This window comes from Equus przewalskii, chromosome 9, assembly GCF_037783145.1.
Source record: "Equus przewalskii isolate Varuska chromosome 9, EquPr2, whole genome shotgun sequence".
NCBI lineage: Eukaryota > Metazoa > Chordata > Mammalia > Perissodactyla > Equidae > Equus > Equus przewalskii.
The window spans coordinates 12,885,305-12,905,983 of record NC_091839.1 but is presented as its reverse complement, the minus strand read 5'-3'; the positions used below and the strand labels follow the sequence as shown (position 1 = coordinate 12,905,983).

Genomic DNA, 20,679 nt, shown 5'->3' with positions numbered 1-20,679 from the left:
CTACTTGATTAAGTTTGAGGGGGAGGTGGGTCATGTTAGCAGGGAAGTCCAGTCCCTCGCCACCCAAGAATCCAGGGCCGCAGACCCCTCCTTCAGACTCAGAAGTTGGGCCCCCAGCCTTCTACTCTCCAGTCCCAGGTTTCTCAGTTCGCAGCAGCAGAGTCCGATGCTGCCCCCTGGTGGGCGAACCCCTACTCTATTTGAGAGAAGTCAAACTAATTAAATACTTTATTTACAAACAAAACCAAACCGACCAGCAAGGTAGGGCCAGGCCCCCGCCCCTGCGGCAGTCGGTGCAGCAGTAGAAGGCAATGGTGGAGTGCAGGTCCAACAGTCTCAGGCTGGTTTGTGTGCGTGTTCCCTGCCCCCGACCCCCACCCCCAGGCCAAGGTCTCAGCTTTCTTTCGGTCCTCGCCCGGCCCACCTTGCAGTCCCTGACGTAAGGCACAGCTCGTCCACTCCCGCCCGGCCCTAGGGAGGGGCCAGATAGACCAGCAGCCCCTTGTAGGGGTCCCTGATGCCCACCCCAGAGCGCCACCAATCCTAGAGCACATTCACTACCGAGGCCCGCGCAGATGGGAACAAGAAGCTTTTAGTGTCGCCCTCCCGCAGCCCCCGTCTCCCCGCGCAGTCTGCCTCGGCCGGCAGCTTAGACCGGCAGCGGCAGCGGCGCTGCGGGCGCCGCAGGGCCGGGCGGAGTGAGGATGAGGCGGATGCGCTCCATGCACAGATGCGAACAAGAAGCTTTTAGTGTCGCCCTCCCGCAGCCCCCATCTCCCCGCGCCGTCCGCCTGGGCTGGCGGCTCAGACCGGCGCTGCGGCTGCCCGGGGGTCGGGCGGAGCGAGGATGAGGCGGATGCGCTCCACGCACAGCGCCGCCGCCTGCCTCGTCTCCCGGCACAGCGCCGCCAGGCTCAGGAAGCCGTGCGGCAGGTCCTCCACCACGCGCAGCGTCACGGGCTGGCCCAGGCTGCGCAGCCGCCGCGCGAACATGACCGAGTCGTCCAGCATGGGGTCCAGCGCACACGCCTGCGGGACGCGGGGAGTCGGGGGACACATGGACACGGGTGGGGGGAGGAGTTAGAGAATGAGTTTAACTGGGCTCCCTGGCCTCTACCCAGCTTCTCCCTTCCCCCAGAGATCCACCGTCTCTCTTTCCCCTTCCCTGACTCTCCAAGCCCAGCGGCTGCCCCACTGCCCCTTGGTGCTCAAGATTGCAAAAGAAAATGGCAATCCTGACTCCCTTCCGTCCTCCCTTTGCCAGGCCTTCCCTCCTGATGGCACATCTCTTTCTGGGCTTCCTACCTCTTCCCCCTCCCGGGAGTTCTCTTCCCCAGGTGCGCCTGGACCCCACCCGCCCCACTCCTCGCGGATGCAATGTCCTGGTCTGGCGCTTACCACGATGTGCACGGGCGGCAGGCTCTGCAGCATGCTGTCTGGTGCCAGCAGCGGTGACATGAAGGGATTCTTGGCGATGGGCGACGAGTAGAGGGGCATCCGTGTTGCGCCCTGGCTGGAGCGCCTTGGGTGGAAACCCTCAGGGAAAGCGGCCCCCACGCCGCGGCTTCTGTCCTTCGTGCTCATCTCCTCTTGGGCTTTAGCCCCTTCCACTGTACCCTCTGACTGAAGTAAGAAGTTGACATCCGAGGGTGTGGAGGAGGCAAGTGTCTCTGCCGACAGCGACAGCTCGGGGTTTTCCGATGTCTCAGAGCTGCCCTCTAGGCTCAGGTCATGCAGTGTCAGGCTCTTGAGGGAGTCTGTGCCCAGAGGGCCCTCAGGCTGGGCCAGTGCTGCTTCAGACACGCTGCGCCGCATTGGCTCTGGGAGAGGAACAGGGTCAGGAAGCTGGCCAGATACACCTGGCTCTGCTGGTTGGGTATGTGGGTGGCTGGCAGGGAAGGTCATGGGAAGGGCTGTAGCCTCTGGAGGAGGAGCTGCATCCTAGGGCTGTGGAGGCCTAGAGTGCTCCCCCAGACTCCTTCCTTGGGGATGGGTGGGGAGCTCCAAGTGCCCCAGGCTGCAACTCTTAAGGTAGGGGTGGAAGGAGTCATTAGGTCTTGGAGGTGGAGCTGTGTCCTAGTGGAGGGGGGTGTGTGTGTATGTGACTGGGAAGGTTAAGTGCAAGTCATTTTACCTCTGGGAGCCTCAGTTTCCTCCTCTGTACAAAAGGGATAAAAATAGTCCTTATCTCACAGGAGGTGGTGAGGACTCAGTGGGATAAGATACGGGATTAGGTACTGCTACTCTCTGGGAGGTCATGTCAACATTAAGGTTTTATTACCAGGCCTGGTGCCCTGTTCTAGCTGCCTCCCTGGCCCCAGCGTGAGACCCAGCCAACTTTTTATGGCCACTTGACACAGAAGGTATGGAATGGATCAAAGCGGAGTAGTGATGGCTTTGTGGCCACGTGGCAGGCCCACATGACTTGAAAGGAGGCTCTGTTCACAGGGTGCTAAAAAGAGTCTTGGGGATATATTAGATTCCCAGGGAACCTACACCTGTAGCCACATAGATCTGCCCTCCAAATTTCCTTTGTGTTCTTCAGTTTTGTCCCTTCCCTTGGAGTAACCAGGCAAGCAAGTACTCAAATGATGCTAAAGATGTGTATCTGGCCGGCTTGGTGTGCCTACCTTGGCCTCAGCTCCAGTAGTTTTATCAGACCCCTGCTGCTTACCACTAGGGCCAGGACCCTACATTTTTTAGTTTTTTCACTTGTCTTTATAAATCCATGAAGGCAAAATGCAAGGTGATATGAGAAGAACTGCATAAGTGCATCATGACCCAGAGGGTCACTGGGACAGAACTGTTGACTAGAGTCACAGGGCACAGCCAGTCACAGGTGCCAGAATCTCCCAAGAGCACCTACTGTGTGTCAGGTATTGTGCTGGGTGCTTGACAAAGAGGCGCATGCAGTCCTTACAACAGCCTTATGAGGCAGGTACTCTTACTGCACCCATGTCACAGAGGAGCAAAGCAAGGCTCACAGATACCGATATTTGCTTACATTATCCAGCAGCCAGTGAGTACCTGGTACCATAAGGAGCTAGACTGACATGTGTGCCTCTAGGGGCCCACTTGTCACCATATCCTACAAGGAAAACCCCAGTGCTCAATGGTCCATGTGCCTAAAATTCAAATCCCTTTTAATTGTTTTTGTGTGTAGTTTGTATCTATTTGAATATCCTAAAATGAAAAACTTAATTTAAAATAAAACACCCAATTGGAATAATTTTCTGAATAATAGGAACTGCATTTACTTTTGAACATGCAATTCCTACTACTTAGGAAATAATGATTTGCTAGAGATAGAAAGTTGGTTGGTTGATTGTACTTCAAAATTCTTAAGATGTTAAAAAAAAGGTGGGGGAAAAATAGATCCCTGGATGGAAGTGATTTTTGGTTGCCTGAGGGTCCTGCCACCCACCCAAGGCTGGGAATCTCCTCCACTTCCTGAGGTCTGTCCATTGTGCTAATCTGGCCACCCCAGCCTCCTAGGCCAGCCCCTGGAGGTGGGTATTACCCCCACAGGCGTCTGTTAAAGGTCTGGAAAGAATCTAGGAGGGCTGCACTCCCACCTGAGGGCCTAAGGGCTGGTGTTCTTGGGAGTGAGAATGAAGACATGTGGTAGGCCTCTGAGTCATTTCCCAGGGTGCCTTTCTGGCAGAGGCTGTTTGGAAGGCTAAATCCTATAGTTCCTAGGACTCTGAGATGACCTGGGGGACCAGAAGTCCTAGGTTTTCCAGATGTGGGTTGTAGTGGCAAATCAAGATATTGTGGTAGGGACCAAGGATGGATAGGGGGCAGAACCCAAAGGTGATCTCTGCTTCCCTGTGTGCCCAGGCCATGGCCCCTTAACTCCCCCAAGACTTTGGTGTGCCAGGCTGTCCTTCCTGGCCACTGTGGATGGGTTTATGAGGGGAGGGCTTCACTCACCCACCACAGGAACCAAGTTGGTGTGGGCCTTGTGCTTGCTCAGCTCCAGGAAGGAGTTGAGCCATGAGGAGGCATTCAGGCGCAGGTCCCGCAAGAGCAGAGCTGTGTCCCGCCGCACCAGCCCCATCATGCCCAGTGCCTTCTGGTCCGAGTCGGAGTGGTCCTCTGTCTCCCCACCTGTGGAGTGTATGTGGGCCTGAGTTGGTCTCTTCTCTTTCTGGGCCCCTTCTCAACACCCAGAACTTCAGGTATCTGTGTCCCCAGGGACCCAAGAATATCTGATCGTTTCAGTAGGATCTCAGATTCCTCTCCTCAGCCCCTCCTCCCTTAGACCCAGGAGACTGGGCTGTAGCCCCTGTCCCTGCAGGACCCAGGCATCCAAGTACCACCAGGCCCCCAGGTCTGTGGGTGTGACCTTACCAGCATAGGCGCTGACACACTTGGAGAGCACGCTGAGGGGCAGCAGGGGGTCCATGAGGCTCAGGAGGCGGGAAGGAGAGGCGGTAGACTGCAGCATTGTGGCCGGGTAGGCTGCCATGATGCCATCTGGCACCCGTACTCCATAGGCTGCTGCCCGAAGGGATACGGTGAAGCAGAGGTTCCCACCTGCACTGTCCCCTGCGAGACATATCCGTTCGCCTGTGGAGCCTGGTTTGAAGGAGGGGCTCGGTCACGCCTGGCAGGGAGGAACTCGAGCTCTGGGCCAGGAGCCCTGGGCTCTCAGACCTGGGGCTTGGGGGCCCCAAGCCTGAGGTCTAGCCAACTGCAATTTTAGAGACTGGTAGACTGAGGGAAGGATTTGGACCCATCTGGAGGACAGTGGTCAGAGGATCAGGCCGACTTAGGACATGGAGGGGCCCAGAGATCAGGAAGCTCTGGGGAAGCTTGCAAGGCTGGAGGTCAGAAGCAAGGAGGGTGGGTGGTAGGAAAGGAGAGACTAAGGGCCATTTCGGGAGGGAGGGGCATCCAAGGCCAGGAGATGGAAGGCCAGGGTTCAGGCTGACAGCACAGAAGGGCCACAGGCGTGGCCCTGCCCTGCCCTGCGCCTCCCAAGATGTCGGAAGTCAGAGGTCAGAGGAGCTAGAAGAATGGGCTGGAGCTGGGCCAGTGTAGGACAGCAGGGATGGAGAAACAGGAGGAGGAAAGACAAGGTCAGAGGAGATGGAGAGGTGGAGGGGATGGAGCATCAGGGCTGGAGTGGGGGAGCAGGAGGCACAGGAGGAAGTGGTTGAGATGGAAGGTTGGGTGAGCAGAGGGGCAGTGGGGGAAAGCGCTGAGGCAGAGATGGAGGAGAGGGGTAGGGGTGGGGGTAAACATGTGGCAGAGGGCTGGGTGGTAGGAGATGGAAGGGGAGGCTGCGGTGAGAGACTGAGGCTTGAGCCACTAGATGGCTCACTCCCCCTACAGTATGAGGTGGGGGCTGAAGCAGGCTGGATTAGGAAGGGGGAGCGGGTGTCAGTGAGGGGCTGGGATTCACCGAGGAGGGCGCAGTGCTTGACGGCCCAGCAGTAGGCGTAGAAGCACTCCTCCAGCGCACGGGGGAAGGGGGCCTCGGGGGCCAGGGAGTAGTCGATGGAGAGGATGGGGGCGCCCAGCTCCTGGGCCCAGCTCTTGAGGTAGGGCTCGTGGGATTTGGAGGTCTGGGCCACAAAGCCGCCGCCGTGGATGTGCACTACGAGGGACCGGGAACGGGGTGCCTGCTGGGGACGTGGCCGCAGTTCCAGGCTCCGCGGACCCTCGGACTTCACCAGGCTGCTGAGCTCCTTACTGTCCTGCAGGGTGAGGGAGGAGGAGGCGGGTGAGGCTCGGGTGGCCTGCCTGTACTTCACCCCACCCAGTGGATGTGCTCAGAGACAGGAGGGGGTACGGGTGTGAACAGAGAGGCGAGAGGGTGTCTGGGGGTAGCTCCTGGGGAGGGGACTGCCTATGCTCCTTGGCTCTGTACCTGCTACTGGCTGAGGCTAGGGCCTTACCTGTCCTTCACGCAGGTCGTAGGAGATGAGCCTGACGAGGACAGGCCCGGGGCCTGTGTGGGCCAAGGCGGGTGAGATGGTGACTGTGAGTTTGGGGTCAGCCGTCAGTGGCATTTCAAAGGCCTCTGGTGGCAGGCTGAGCAGGCGGCTTACCCTCACGGTGGCCGATGCCATGTTTGCTAGAGACTGAGGGGAGGGAACAGAAGGGGTGCTGGGAAGGGGCTGCTTGTAGGGGTTTCCCCGACACCTTCCCTTGGACCCCCAGTCTTTTCCCTCATGTGCCATCCCTGGGCCTGGAGCCCTGCAAAGACCTGAGGTGGCCTGGGTTGGGTCTCTGGGCCTCAGTATCCCCATTTTGTAACAGGTTGGGGCTCTCATTGGGCCCTATGCTCACCGATAGCACCTCAATCTCAGTAATATTCCAGAAGGCTTTCCAGAAGTGCACGTCTAGGTTCTGTGTGATCCGCTCAAATTCGGCCCCACGCAGCTCTGGGTCGATGGCAAAGCGGCCACTGGTGAAGAGGGAGCTGGCAGTCACACCTGGGGGTGGGGAGGAGCATCAGGGAGCCTGGTGGGTCAGGCTGCTGGGGCAGGGGTGGGGAGGAGGGACAGGTGGGGAGGCGAGACTTCATCAGGGCCTGGCCAGGACTCACCGAGGCCCGTCTCATTGCGTTTGTAGTGCTCCCCGAAGGACACCAGCCCAATGGAGATGGTCTGCAGGAATGGCCGGATGGCGGGTGTGAACTGTGGAGAGATGCCACTGCGTCACCCAGTGCCCAGGAGAGGAAGAGGGGCCAGCAGGAGTGAGGGGCAGAGACGGGGAGGGGGTATGGCGCAGTCATTCAGCAAACACTTAGTGAGCTCCCACTGTGTACCAGGCACTGCTCTAGTGCCTTCATGGTGCTGATGCTGTCGAAGGGAAGACAGACAATAAGCAAATAAAGACATGCCATATAATGTCAAGTAATGACTAATGCTTTGAAAAGACAGTAGGTGGAGGGGACACAGTGACGACAAGGGGTCAGGCTACTTAGAAGGGTCTCCAGGATGGGACTTGAGGGATCCGAATGAAGCAAGGGAAGGCTATTCCCTGCAGGGGACATAGCAAGTGCAAAGGCTGTGAGGCGGGTCGGTGCTTGGTGTGGAGAAGGAAAGCTAGAGGCCAGTATGGCCAGAGCAGAGTGAGCAGGGGAGAGGGCAGGGGGTGAGGTCAGAAGCAAAGGGACTCACACAGGGTCTGAAGAATTTGGGTTTATTCCAGACGTGGGGTGGAGTCACCGAAAGGTTGTGAGCTGAGAGTAAGATGATGCAGGGATTTCCTAAAAATCAGTGAGGACAGAGATGAGGTGAAGCAGGCAATAGGGACCAGTTAGGGGCAGCAGAAAGACAGGTGGAAGATGGTCAAAGACAGATAGGGCCAGAGATCTTGAGGCAGAAAGACAGTCAAACGGGGAGACACAGTGTCTGAGAGAGGAGCTGGGCAGCTAAGAAAAGACAACAGGGAGACAAGGTCAGAAAAAAAGCCACAGGAGGCTGGGCAAGGGGCCAGCAGGGTTCTTCTGTTCATTCAACAAATACTGGCCTAGGTCCTGCTGCGTGCTAGGCACTGGGTGGGAGCAGGGGCTGAGCGAGATCCAGAGAGGAGGCCTCTGCCCTCCTGGGGCTGACATTTTACACGTGGAGGCTGTCATGCAACACAGCACACCTGGGCCCTCACAGGGTAGCTGTGAGGCATAGCCCTGCCCCTGGCCAGGGGCCCAGTGGGCCATAGAGCACAGGGGTGCCTGGCCATTGTGGCTGGGATGCTGGCTCTGGTGGCCCCGGAATCTCTCTCCTGTGACTCCAAGGTCATGGCCGGGACACAGGCAGGAGCCAACTGGCCCAGCTGGGCTGATCAATATTTCTGGGTTTAGCTTAGGTGAAGGGAAATTCCCAGGAACACCCAGGCTGGATTGGTGAGGACAGGCTGCCCTATGGGGAAGTGTGAAAAGGTGAGGTGGGATGGAGGCTGAGAGGCTGCCAAATTCAGCTGTCACTAAGGTGGGGGAGGCCCAGAGAGGGTCTGAAGGGCTACCGGGCCACATAGCTCCAGCTACTCCTGCTGGGGTTCCCTGATATGGCTAGTGACTGGAGGACCCGGCACTGACCCCAGACAGAAGCAAGTTAGGCCTCTGCTCTGAGCCTAGTGCCTCAAGGCCCCCCAGTTCGGAGTGCCCAAACTACTTTTCCTATGAATCTGAAGGCCTTTGGGCTGCCTCGCTGTTGGTGCTGAGATGAGCTGTGTTTCTCGAGGCTGGTTTGGGGTGGCTGAGGGTAGGAGAAGACCTGCAGCTGGGGGTCCGGGCCCTGGTTCAGGGAGGAGAGGGACCACAAATAAGTCTTCCTCACTGTCACCAACTCAGATGTGTTCCTTGGCCCTCTCCACAGCCTAAAGATTCTGATTCTACAGCTCCTCAGGTGAGTCAAAAAGCCCAGCCACGGGGCTGGCCCAGTGGTGCAGTGGTTAAGTTCGCACGTTCTGCTTCTCAGCAGCCCGGGGTTCCCCGGTTTGGATCCCGCGTGCGAACATGGCACCGCTTGGCAAAAGCCATGCTGTGGCAGGCGTCCCACATATAAAGTAGAGGAAGATGGGCATGGATGTTAGCTCAGGGCCAGTCTTCCTCAGCAAAAAGAGGATTGGCAGCAGTTAGCTCAGGGCTAATTTTCCTCCGAAAAAAAAAAAAAAAGCCCATCCAGACCTGGGGCAGTCCAGCAGCTGTGGGCCCTCTCCCCTTGAACCTCCATAAAATGGGGCTAGCACCCTTCCTCCCTGCCTCCCATGCCTCCAGTGGGATGACTAAATGGGGCGTGCTCCTATTGATGGGCCTTTGAGAACAATACTGACTATTCTCCTAGCGTCTCAAACTTAAATGACTTCAGAGGCCAGACAGGTCCCAAAAGAGTGAATGAATCTCCTGAGTGTAGGATGATGGAAAGGAGTGGGGACTTGTGCAAAAAGCTATGCCAGGTAAAGCTTGCTTACTATGGTAGATTTGGCCTGGGGGCCACAAGTTTGAGACCCCCGTGTAGCTCTGTCTGAGCCCCAGACAGCTTCCCCTTTGTGATTCTGCAGTTTTCTGAATCCAATAATACTGACTATTGGGGTTATTCTACTGTACTATTGGGCCAGGTGAGGGACCACTGGGTGCTTTCACCATGGGCCCAGAGGGACAGGGCAGGGGGCTCACCTGGAAGCCCAGGCAGCGGCCGTAGAAACAGCCCTTGTGCAACGTGACGTACTCGCGCAGAAAGTCTGCGATGAGCCGTTCATCACCCTCGAAGAAGAGCCTCCCCGGCTGGTTGGTGTCCAGCAGGCGCTGGGCATAGTAGGCCAGAGCGCGGAGCTGGGTGAGGGCGGCCAGGTAGGCCTCGAGTTCTGCCAGGTTGTGGCTGGTGCGGAAAAAGATGCTGCGGCGGTTGGCAGCCACATAGCGTGATTTGTGCAGCAGGTGCGCCAGGCAGCAGCGGGCTGTGTGCACCAGGCTGCGGAACCCGTTGGCCGGCGTCTCTGCATCCAGGTCAAAGAGGTGTGCCTTGCCCAGCAAGTGGCCAAGGGGTGGCTCCAGCCCCAGTGCCTGCTCCCGGATGCCAGCAAAGACATCCCACAGCCGCCGTGCTGTCTCCCCAGGGCCTTGGCTCGAGAAGAAGGCCATGTTGTCCTCTGCCAGAGTCACCAGCGACTGTGTCATTGTGCGCAGGTCCATGGTGTTTGTGAGCCGCGAGGCTGTGGGCAGGTGGGGAGGCATATTAGGCAGGGCTGGATCACCCCTTGCTCAGCTGGGGCCCTTGGGTCCATAAGTCCAGGCTCTGCCCTCCTCTTCCCTCAGACCCAGGTGTCAGACCCCAACCGCATCCTTCAGACCCCAGGGTGGAGTCTAGGGCCTCATCCCCTTCCTTCCTCAGGACCCATGTGTCCAGGTACCCAGATCCTTTCTCCCTCCTCAAGAGCTAAGAGTTCAATCCCTCAGCTCCCTTCTTCCTCAGACCCAGGAGTGCAGGCCCCAGACCCTTCTTCTTCAGGCTCCAGGGGCTCCTGCTCTCTTCTTTGGGACTTTTACTGGCTCCCTAGCTCCAGTATCTCGCCTACAATCCAGGAGTCTATCTATCCCTCTTTCTTCCTTCAGGCACCCAAGAGTTTAGCCATCTGTCTCCATTTATTCTCCTTGGGCCCAGGACTCCTTTTCCTAGGTTCTGAGAAGTATGCATCCCCAGTTGGTCCCCTCTCTCAGGACCTGGGAGTTCCAGGCTCCCATTCCACCTCCTCTCAGGCCCCAGGTGTCACCCATAAGCCCTTCCCCTCCACTACTATTTGGGAGAGTTCAGCCCTCAGCCTACCCATTCCCACCTACCTGGTGGTGTCCCAGGACCCTGGTCCCAAGCCCAATTCCTAAACCCAGGAGTTCATAATTCTAGCCTTACTTAAAACTGAGGAGTCACTCTTGCCTCCCTCCTAGTCCCTCAAGTCTGGCTGTGGAATCCCCTCCAAACTCCAGCTCTTTCCCTATTCCTCTGATGGGTCCCCAAAACTTGGTCCCACTGCTCCCTCAGCTGGTCCCCTGGCCTTCGGGCCTGCCCACTTGGCTCAGATTGCATGGGCCAGCCCTGTTCCCCTGCCTGCCACAGCAGCACTTGTTGCTGTCGTTAACCTTGAGCTCACTCTGTGCCAGACCTGTGCTAAGAACTTTGTGTGCGTTTGCTCATTCAGTCCTCACTAACCCTCTGAGACCCAGACTGCCTCGGTTTAAGTTTCAGTTATTGTCGGTAGCATCCCCATTTTATAGGAGAGGAAACTGAGGCCCAGAGGTGTTAAGTAAGGAGTTGAAGGCTGCATTGAAAGTGGCAGAGCAGAATTCAAACCCAGATCTCTGGGTCCAGAGCTGTTACTTAAGCTGGTCTTCCTCCCAGGGCTCTGGAGGCTGGGCCTCTAGCTCTGGCTTTCAAAAACTTGCCCTGGACTAGGCCCGACTGTCCACACTTGAGGGTCCCCGGTGATCTTTCCTCTGGGATCCCCATCCTGTCACCTAGGTCTTGGAAAAGCTGCCCTTGCCCCCCTTGGTGAGGATGCTGCCCTCTGCTCCAGAGATTCTTCCCTCCTGAAGCCCACCCAGCACCTTGCCTGGCTTCTGGGTTGATGGCTCCCTGATCCCCCAGAAGAAGGTGTCTCCTTTCCCTTCCAGGCCCTGAGGTTGGCAGCAGCCATTCCTGTCTCCTAGCTGGCCGTGCACTCACCCCTCCCAGGCCTCTTCAGAGCTCTCCCGGGCTGGGACTGCTGACTGTGGCTAGTGCCAGTAGCAGCCTGGGGCATAAACCCAGAGAGGGGCCCAGCCTGCTCAGGGTGTGGCCACCCATTCCACCTCCCACCCAGAAAGGACAGTGAGAATCACGTGCTGTAAACAGCTAACGGAGCCCAACTCCCTGCCCCCTCTGCCCGCTCCCAGCCCCAGCACAACTGGGAGTCCTTGTCCCAGGCTCCTCTGCCTTAGAACCCAAGAGTCTGGGCCCCTAGCCCTCTCCTTCTTTGGACTCAAGAGTCCAGGCCCCTGGCCCCTCCTCTCTCAGACCCAGGGGTCCAGGCCTCTCCTCCCCCAGACCCAGGAGTCCAGGCCCTCAGCTCCTCCTCCCTTAGGACTCAGAAGTCTCAGCCCCCGTCCTGAACAAACTGTCCCCTCTCACCCAGCCAGGCTGTGCTCCCTCTCCCGAGGGTGAATTCAGGGAGCAAGGGCCTACTGATCTCCACTCCCACCCCCTCAGACTGGCCCTGGCACAGCCAGCCCCAGCTGTTAGGGGGAGAGAGAGGGTAGCTAGCCCTGCCTGTCCCTCCTGGGAGGACAAAAGCCGATTAAGGACAGTGCCAAGCTTGGCTAGGGGCCTAAGCCATAGGTCCTACTGTGTGGTATTTTCACACTGGGGATTCAGTACCCGCCACTCACCCGGCACAGGCCATCCTGCTGTGACTCTCATCCCCACCTCACATATGGGGAAACCGAAGCTCAGAGAGACACTTCCCCTCTGTTAATCCGTGTACTCCTTGCCTGGCCAGCTTTTTCTCACCCTTCAGACCTCAGCTTGTCACCTGAAGAGACATTCCCTAACTGCTCCTCCCCATCTAAGATACCCCCATCTTTATTTTCTGCCATCATACTTAGTTCTTCTTCCTAGAATTTTACACAATTATAGAATTTTAGCAATTATCATTTGTTTGCTTACATGTTTGTTGTTTGTCTTCCCCCAGGGGAGGAACCAGGCTTCATGGAGCTATGAAGCTTATAGGGGGTGGAGGTCGGGCTCTTTTGGAAAAAGAGTATAAAATCACAAACACAAAATTAGGTACAGGGCCTTGGAAGGGGCCTGTGCAAATGAGAGGCCCTGAGGCCTCAGTGTCATTTGCTTGGCTGTAGGTGAATCCTCCTCATCTCTCCCCCTTGAATGTCATCCCCACAAGGGCAGGGGGTGGCCCCAGGGCCCACTGTGGGGCCTAACACAGAGTAGGTACTCAGCAAATATTTGAAGAAGGAAGGAAAGATTGAAGAGTCAGTGGGGGCAGAAGCAGGTGGATGGGGGCTTGGGAGAGGACTACCCCTCCCCAGGGAAGACGGACATATGGACAGACAGAGGCCTCTGGAGGCAGTGCTAAATGGCTGTGACAATGGAACACTGGCCCAAGCCACTTGCCCGGTGATCCTGGATGAGCGTGGTTTCCTCATCCGGGAATCACACTTGGCCATCCTGCCCACTGAGGCAGGAGATGAGTTTTGTAACCAGGACTCCATGGGTGGCATTTTCTGCACGCGGTTTGCTTTGTGGATCTCATTGGCCTCTCTGGGATGTATACTGCGCCATTTTTCTCTGTGGCACGTATCACCCTCTAACACACATCCAATTTATTATTTGTGTTGTTTGCTGTCTCCCTCACTAGATTATAGGCTTGCTGAGGGCACGGACTTTGTTTTATTCACTGCTGTACCCCTAGCCCTTGCACGGTGCCTGGCACAAGCCAGCATGTGGTATTTATTGCATGATGGACTGTGGTTTCCTACTTTATGAAGCCACTGTCATTTACTTCCCCTCTGTGGGGTGGGGATCTTTACTGAAGATGAAGACAGAGAAGACTTGGACAGAACAAGTAACTTGTGCAAAGTGGTGGGGAAGAGGCTGGATCCCAGGCCCTCATGACTCTAGGGTCCTGCCTTTTGCCCTGTTCCAGGCAGCTCCCTCGGGGCTGGGCCGGGTAGAGCCAGGAGGAAGAGAAACTTCCAGAAACTTGCTAAGAATCCCAGGCAGAGGGCACTGGGGCAGGGGCAGGCCCATAGGGCCATGGGCGAGGACTGGGGCAGAGATAGGGCTGAGAGATCCTGCCACCTGGGCACCAGCCCTTTGCCCTAAAGAGTGACTAGGCAGTTGGACACATTGCCTGGATTTTGGCCTCTGGGGACTGAGCAGGGGTGAGAGGCAGTGGGGAAGGAAGTTGGGGGAGGATGGAGGAAGGGCCCAGTGTGGGGTCTGGGAGGGGCAAGGGTTCTGAAGGGGAAAGGCCTGGGGGGCAGATGTAGGAGGGGGGCTTGCGAGTGTAGCCCAATCCCTTAGTGTGTGCATAAAAGAGCAAACACTGCTCTAACTGTTCTTCTTATTGCTTCACATGTCCCCACAACCCATGAGGTCAGGACCATTATCACTCCTTTTGGTAGAAGAGTAAACTTGAGACGCAGAGGTGACAGACTGCTCGGGGTCACAGAGCCAGCAAGGATGGCACTGCTTGTCTCTGCTGTGTTTCTGTGTATGTCTGAGTGTTGCTCCTTCTCTCTGTCACGTCTCAGCCATGTCCTTCCTGGACGGTCAGATGTGAGTGTATCTTTGAGGTTCACACCGATGTACATATGTAGGTACATGTCCTGCCTAGTGTTTGTTCTGGCCTGTTTGTGGGTGGGTGTGCCGACATTTTTCCCCAGTCTGTGTGTTTTTATGTTTCTCAGTATGTCTAAAGGTGTGTTTGTATGCATGTGTCATCGCCTGTGTGTGTTTCTCAACCTGTGAGCATATCCGTGTCTCTATTTCTCTTGGCCCGTGAGATTTTGTGGCCATGTGTTTGTATGAGTATGGACATATACATTCATATTTGTGCATATCATGGTCCCTGGGTGTATGCCCGCATGTGTGTGTATGTGGTGTAAGCATCTCTCCCCATGTGCTCAAGCCAGAACTCATGGCATCATCCTGGCCACCTCCCACCCCCATCTAATCCATCATGAAGTCCTGTTCACTCTGCCCCTAGAAACCTCTGGAACCTGGCTCTTCTTCCCACCCCCTCAGCACCCTCATCTGGATGATTGTAACAACTCTGTGTCCCTGATTTTGCCCCCTTCAGTCTCTTCTCCACACAGCAGCCAAGGGATCTTTCTAAAACATAAATCCGGTCACACACTCCCAACTCTTCAACTCCCCTATCCTTGCTCTCAGGATAAAGCCCCAAACCAGGTACAATCTGGGCCCCTTGCCTGACCAGCCTCCTCTCTTCCTCCCCTCCCATGCTGAGCTCTTTCTGAGCCATAATGTGCCACTTCCATGGGCCTCAAGGTCTCTGTCCATTCTGTCCTCTTGGCCCTCCCTGCCCCCCTTGCCCAGCAGTCAACCCTTGCTCATTTTTGGGTCCAATGTCGCCTCCTTGGGAAGCCTCCCTCTTACATTTTCTCAGGGTTTTCTCTCTTGTATTTATCACAGTTTATAATTATATCTCATTTGTGGGGTTATTTGAGTAATGTCTGTGTCTACAGCTCAATGTGAGTCTGTCCTCACCACCAAGAGCCCAGGCCTGGCATAAATAAGCATTCAGTGAATGTCTGCTGGACAAATATGTGCAAATGGAGCTTTTTGGGTCCAGAATCAAAGTTGGGACACACAGCAGTTTTGAGCTCACACACTCCCTACCGTCAGGAGGCTGGGGGTGGCCATCTCTCTGCCCTCACTGGTCAGATACGGAAGCCCAGATGACTGCTCCCTCAGAGCCGCAGTGTCTCATCTGGGAAATGGGGTAATCATAATGACACTAGCGGCATCCTGGCATCTGGTTACTGGCAAGATCAAACTGATGACTAGGACTGCTCCAGCCAGCCAGCCTGGATGCCGTTGGGGCAGGGGCTGGGTCTGAATCAGGAAATGATGGGTGAATCTCAGGAGCTTGGGGGAAGGAGCCTCTGTGAGTAGGTGGGTCCATGGGGTTGTGAGTAGGACTGGCTCAGTGCTGTGCAGGAAGCCCTACCCAAGAGGATTTTGACTCCTTACGACAACCTTAAGGGCAGCACAATTATTATTATCCCTGTGTTACAGTTCACACCTTCCTTCACTTATTATTTCAGTAAATATTTGAGTGCCTATGTGCCTGGCATATCAGGCTCTGGAAATGTGGGGTAAACAAGGCAGACACATCCCTGCCCTTGGTGAACTCACTGTCTAGTGGGGAGTAATAGTAATAATAACCTCCACCTCTCCTGAGGGCTTTCTGTGCGCCAGCACCAAATGCACTACACTCATTCAAACCTCACTAGAGCCCTACAAATCAGGTATTCCTATCACTATGCCCATTTTATAGCTCAGAAACTTGAGGCAGGGAAGGAGGGAGCCTGTTGCCCAGTGTACCACAGATCATAGGCTGGGGAAGCAGGTCTCCAATATCCAAGGTCTTAACTATGGCCTGTAATGCCTCTGGGTACACTGTCCTGCTTGTGAGGCTGTCTTGCTGTGTGACAGTAAATGCCCTTGGGCCCCAATCTGAGCTCCAAGCCTGTCTGAGCCTGCGTGTGTGCATCTGGAGCCAACTCCAGTTCTATCCTTGGCTAATAATGCAGCCTATGGCTGGGAGAACAATGAGTTTGGGGTCTCTGGGGCCCCGGGGCTATGTCAGTTGCTTTCCTCCACAGGAACTTCCCATAGGTCCTCAGTTGGACTGACAAATACTCATAACTGAGCAAGGACTCAATGAGAGCCCCTGCCTGAGGCTTGCAGCATCTCTCTTGGTCTGTTAGTCTTTCTCCAGCCTGCTGAGATCTGCAAATAATGTGACACCCTAGGGAACCCAGGTGTAAGCCATCCCTTTTCCCCAGGGAGGGTGTGCAAGTTCAAAGCCGACCCAGGGCCCCCTAGTCCTAGAAGGACTCGGGGTTAGGAAGTTAGGCACCAGGGGAGCGGGTCTGAAGCAGGTGGTTTGACAGCAATGGATGAAAGGACTGAACTAAGGATGGGAGGAGGGGGCTGTTTTGAGTCGTATTGGCCTCCTGGCATCCCCTAATACGGAGCACCCCTTCCACCTACCTTTCCCTTACTCACTCCTAAACTTCCTGTTTGGGCAACAGTTTCAAACCTCTTCCCCATTATCCTTTCAAGAGTGCCAGAAACCTGAAAACCGGCGCTTGAGCCATTACCCATGTGGGAAACACTGAAGGCAGGAGTTGCCAACGGTCACAGCGAGTACAGAGCGGGAGCGAGAACCCTGGTCTAGTACACTCGCATTCTGGACTCTATTCTCAAGATGGTACTAGGTTCTCCGGTAATCTCTATGCCTGGAGTCGGGGTTGGAGGAGTAATCTGCTCTCACATCACCCCCTTCTCACATGGATCATCCCCGCACCCCCCGCAGGGCGGCAATGGGCCAGCCCAGGGGCTCCCCCACTTCTCATGGCAGTGGGTCAGTCCACTCAGTCCCCAGTTCCCCGCAGGATGTCCAAGGTTCCTTCCGGGCTGCTGCCGACCCCAGCGCGCTCACCTTTCGCCTTGCCTTTTCGCCACCGTCGGCGGCTACGGGTCTTGGACCCCTTTTTGGTCTTCTCCGAGGCCAGGGCCTCAGGGACCCTGGCGTGCCCCGTTTCCATGGCGGACTCCATCACCTCTCCGCGGTCCCCGCGCTGGGCCAATTCCAACCTCTAGGCCCCGCCCCGAAGGCCAATCCTTGCTACACTCCACCGCCGGGCCCCCATATCACCCAATCCTGGGCTCGCTCCTCTCTGGGTCCCGTCCCCTGAGCAATCTGGGCCTCACTCCACCGCCGGGCCCCGCCCCCAACCGCTAGGTCCTACAGCCTGGCCACGCCCCCTCAAGCGTATTAAAGGGCCCCAGACCAAAAAAAAAAAGGCAGCCCTGGAGGCGGCGAAAAGCGTCCTCCGAGCAGGACTAGTGGAGAGTCCCATGGGGGTCATTCCAGCAGGGAAGCCTAGATGTTCTCACGTGCTGACGCTCAGCATCGCATTCCACTCACCTTCCCACGAAGGGATCCTACAACGCGACCCAGCCCGCCCGCTGGTTTGGGAGAGTGGGGCGCCGCGGAGCCTCAGCTTGGGGGTGGGGGGAGGGCTAGGTTCTGCGGCGATTGAAAGCCGGGGCGGGGCCCCAGCGCTGGAGGCGTGGTTTGCCTGCCCGCCGGTTGAGGAGGAAGCCCCGCCTTCTTCTCCCGCTCTTTGTCTCTTAGTTCTCTCATTGCTCTTTCTCAGGGTTCTTTGCTTTCTCCCTCCCCGCGATAATGGTAAGGGAGGGGAAGAATACTCGGCGCCTGCGCGCTAGCCCCAAGCCGCGTGCCAGCCGCCGGGAGGAGCGGCGGTAGAGGGAGGGCCGTGTGCCTGCGAAAAGGCGGGAAACAGGTGACGCTCGAGGCTCGCGCATGCGCACAAAGTCAACTGCGTCTCGGGCGCCTGAGGGGAAGCGGGCTGGTCTGTGGCGGCGCTGTGGAGAGGGCGTCTCTCGAGACCTGGTTCTGGAGGCGTGAAGAAACAGCTCTTCATCGTCAGCGCCGGAAAAAGCAGACCGGCGACCCTCTTTGCCTCATGACCCTCCTCCCTGCCGTCCCAAAGCCGGCGAGCAGCCCTGAGAGACTCCCGTTCCGACTTCTCCTCCGCCCTGGGAGACGCAGCCCTTCCGGGAGGACAGGCCTCCGCGAGAGCAGCATGGCGGCCTGCGGACTCGCCCGACTGGGCTGCCCTGTTTGCCCTCAGGCCGCTTCAACAAGGGACCCCTCTGTCCGCGGATGGAACGTGCGCGCCTGCCTTCTGCATGGCGGGCTTCTGAGCCCAGGGAAGGAGGGTCGGGGCCTGAGCGGGAGCTGAGCCTGCACCGCCGGGCCCCTGCCCGCTTCGGAGGAGGGGAGGGAGAGCTGGCAGCCGCCGAGTCCTGGCCCGTCCCCCGCCTCCGCTGCCCCCTCCATCCAGCCCCGACCTTGCCCGGACTTTGGCGGACCCCACAGCCCCTCTCGCAGGCTCCCTTCCTGAGAACAGCCCCAAGGCCATGAGGCCTGGCTGGCCTGCGACTCCCCTGGGGGGCAGCCTGGCCGGGGAGCGGTGTCTTCCTGGGAGCTCAGGATCCTAAGTCAGGACGGAACCCCCGAGGGTAAGGGTTCGCGTCAGCCTGTGTCGCCAGTGCCTGTGGCGGTGTCTGCACAGGGCTGTGCTGGGTGGTTTGGGGACGGATGGGTGGATACTGGCAGGAGGGCAGCTTCCCTGGTTTCCTGGCCCCCAGCCCAGAGCCCTTGCCCACTTCTGTGTGATTGCCCCCCAGTCCTCTGTGGGGGGCAGCCTGGTGCAGGGGAAGAAGTCCCACCCTGGCTTGGGTCCTGGCTGGGCCGCTCCCTCAGTGCCCGGCCTCAGGCACAGCCTTCTCTTCTCTAGGCGTCAGCTTCCTCATCCATCACTGGGGCTGGGGCTCTTTGTCTGGCAGGACTGGGGAGGGATCACCCGGGCTAACTGACGTACTGGTGGCCCTTAGTACCCCTGACTGAATGAATGACTGTCCTGGGAGGCTCCCTGTCCCCCAGGCTCACACTCACCCGTGTGTCGGTAGTGTCTGTGCTTCTTGCTGGGGCTGTTCTTCCCAGGTGCTGATGTCCCACCATATCCTGACATCACTCCATAACCAGACTTCCCCTTGAAGACGAGCTTCATTTCCTGGGCCACTGTCCCACCCCTTGTGGATGGTGAATCGGATCCTGATTGAGATCCCGAATCTGATTCTGAATCCAGATCTGTGACCCACTCAAAGCGTGTCTTCCACCCTGAGGCTGGTTGCTGTGAAGACATTTGGTTCCATTCTGATAGAAATCCCCACTCCATGAAAGATCCCTGCTGGGATTTGGCTCCCTGCACTGGAGCTGTTGGCTGGGCTGTAGGGACTGACTGTCCTGGTGTCTCTTGGGACATAGATTCAATCTGGGCAGGTGGCCCATTTTGGGGTCCATGTCTAGGCTGGTCTGGAGGTGTTGATCCAGCTTCTCGCTGAGCTAGAGGTGGCTCTCCTGGGCCAGATCCTGTCTGGGCTGCACATCCCTCTCTCAAGTGTGGTTCCTTTTGACTTCTAGATTCTAGTCCTGGCCCAGGTCTCCGCTGCAAGGCAGCTTCCTGTTGAGCGAAGCGCACCCTTTGTGTGGGAGGTGATTGCTGTGCTGCAGGCTCCTGTGGGGCAAGAAATTCCTGCAGCAAAGCATTTTTTTGTTGGGTTCTAGGCTCCTGCTGGGATTCAGCTTCATGTTCAGCAAGGGACTCCTGCTGAGTGAAGGGCATTTGCTGTGAAGCAGGCTCCTGTTGGGTGTTGGGTCCCTGCTGAGTCTTAGATGCTGGCTGGGCTGTGGGTGCCTCTTCTGGCCCAGGCTCTGGCTGGGTGATTGGTGTCTGGTGTGGCTCAGGTTCCTGGTCAAGCCTAGATACTGTCTCAGCACCTGGCTCCACTGTTGTTATTTCCCTCAAGGAAGATGTTGATCTCCCAGGCCTCATCCTTCTGCCCCTCCTCCCCGGTGCCTCCCTACTCACAGATCCCGCATTGGTTCCTCATGATGGCATCTCCCTTTGGGTTCCACTCCTTCATCCTGACATTCCTGGTCTTCCTTTTGAAGGCAGTTGGCAAGTGGGCCGACCACTGCTGGCCCCCACTCCTGTGCCAAGTGATGCACTTGTGTGCCTCCTGCTGTGGGAGGAGGGATTAGGGACAAGAGGAGGCTGTGTGCCTATCACTCTCCTAACAGAGGGGAGGGGCTTGTCCTAGTGTGTCATAAATGGGGCCCCGCCCCACTCACCACTCAGTTAAAATGTTTTTTCTCCTAAGGCAAGCATGCCAATTTAGTCGTCTGTTTCATCCGGGATGACAGAAGCCAGATTCTGGATGAGCTTTCTGTTTTTTTCTCCCTTTCTGATGTTTGAGGAAAGGGTCCTAGGGGGAGGCAGTCTCTATTCTGTTGTAATAATCTTTTCTTCTTTATTCATTCTTTCAAATGCTGGCCGGTTTAATTTCCTTATATTATTGCTTTGATCATTTCACCCCCATGTTACAAAAAAAATGACATCCTCCCATTTTTGTAGCTTGAAGTCCTTTTAAATGGTATTTGAGATCTTCCACAGCATCTCTCTAGCCTTGAACTGTGGTTCTGCATGTGTCTTCTATACTACATTGGAAACTCACAGAGCATAATGACATTAATGATGATGATGATGACAATCATAAATACTAAAGGTGTTCTAGGAAACTGCCAGTTATTGTTTTTTTAAACCTATATTATCTTAAATAAGACCATGTCTGATTCATTGCTATACTTGCTTTCTTTGCCCCATCTAGCTCTTACTCTGGAAGGATTTGTTGAATGAGTGAAAGAAATAGTTGGGCTGTAGAGGGAGAGAGAGTGAGGGTGGTGGTGGGGAGAAGTGTGTGTAGAATCTGGGGAGGGTTTGGAGTGGACAGGGTAAAGTGGATCATCTGGGTTGAATATGAGTTGCCA

The 20,679-nt window shown here is 56.6% G+C and overlaps 2 protein-coding genes across 15 annotated transcripts in view; one reads left to right on the top strand and one right to left on the bottom strand.

Moving 5' to 3' along the window:
- LOC103542475 (cell adhesion molecule CEACAM1-like) overlaps positions 1–20,679 on the top strand; it is a 432,471-nt gene that overhangs the window by 2,938 nt on the left and 408,854 nt on the right. The window lies entirely within an intron of this gene.
- Positions 732–20,356, bottom strand: LIPE (lipase E, hormone sensitive type). Of its 14 annotated transcripts, XM_070557946.1 has the most exons (11): positions 19,721–20,356; positions 18,745–18,982; positions 9,134–9,669; positions 6,560–6,650; positions 6,301–6,446; positions 5,907–6,092; positions 5,411–5,705; positions 4,354–4,581; positions 3,934–4,110; positions 1,399–1,820; positions 732–1,029 (listed from the first exon to the last, which is right to left on the bottom strand). In XM_070557946.1, the coding sequence occupies exons 2-11, from the start codon at positions 18,857–18,859 to the stop codon at positions 805–807; spliced, it is 2,421 nt and encodes an 806-aa protein (XP_070414047.1). In that variant the 5' UTR covers positions 18,860–18,982; positions 19,721–20,356; the 3' UTR covers positions 732–804. The 14 variants fall into 14 exon arrangements, with proteins under 14 accessions (XP_070414047.1, XP_070414046.1, XP_070414056.1 ...); XM_070557945.1 differs by having other exon boundaries at positions 18,745–20,050; XM_070557955.1 differs by lacking the exon at positions 5,907–6,092 and having other exon boundaries at positions 19,721–19,927.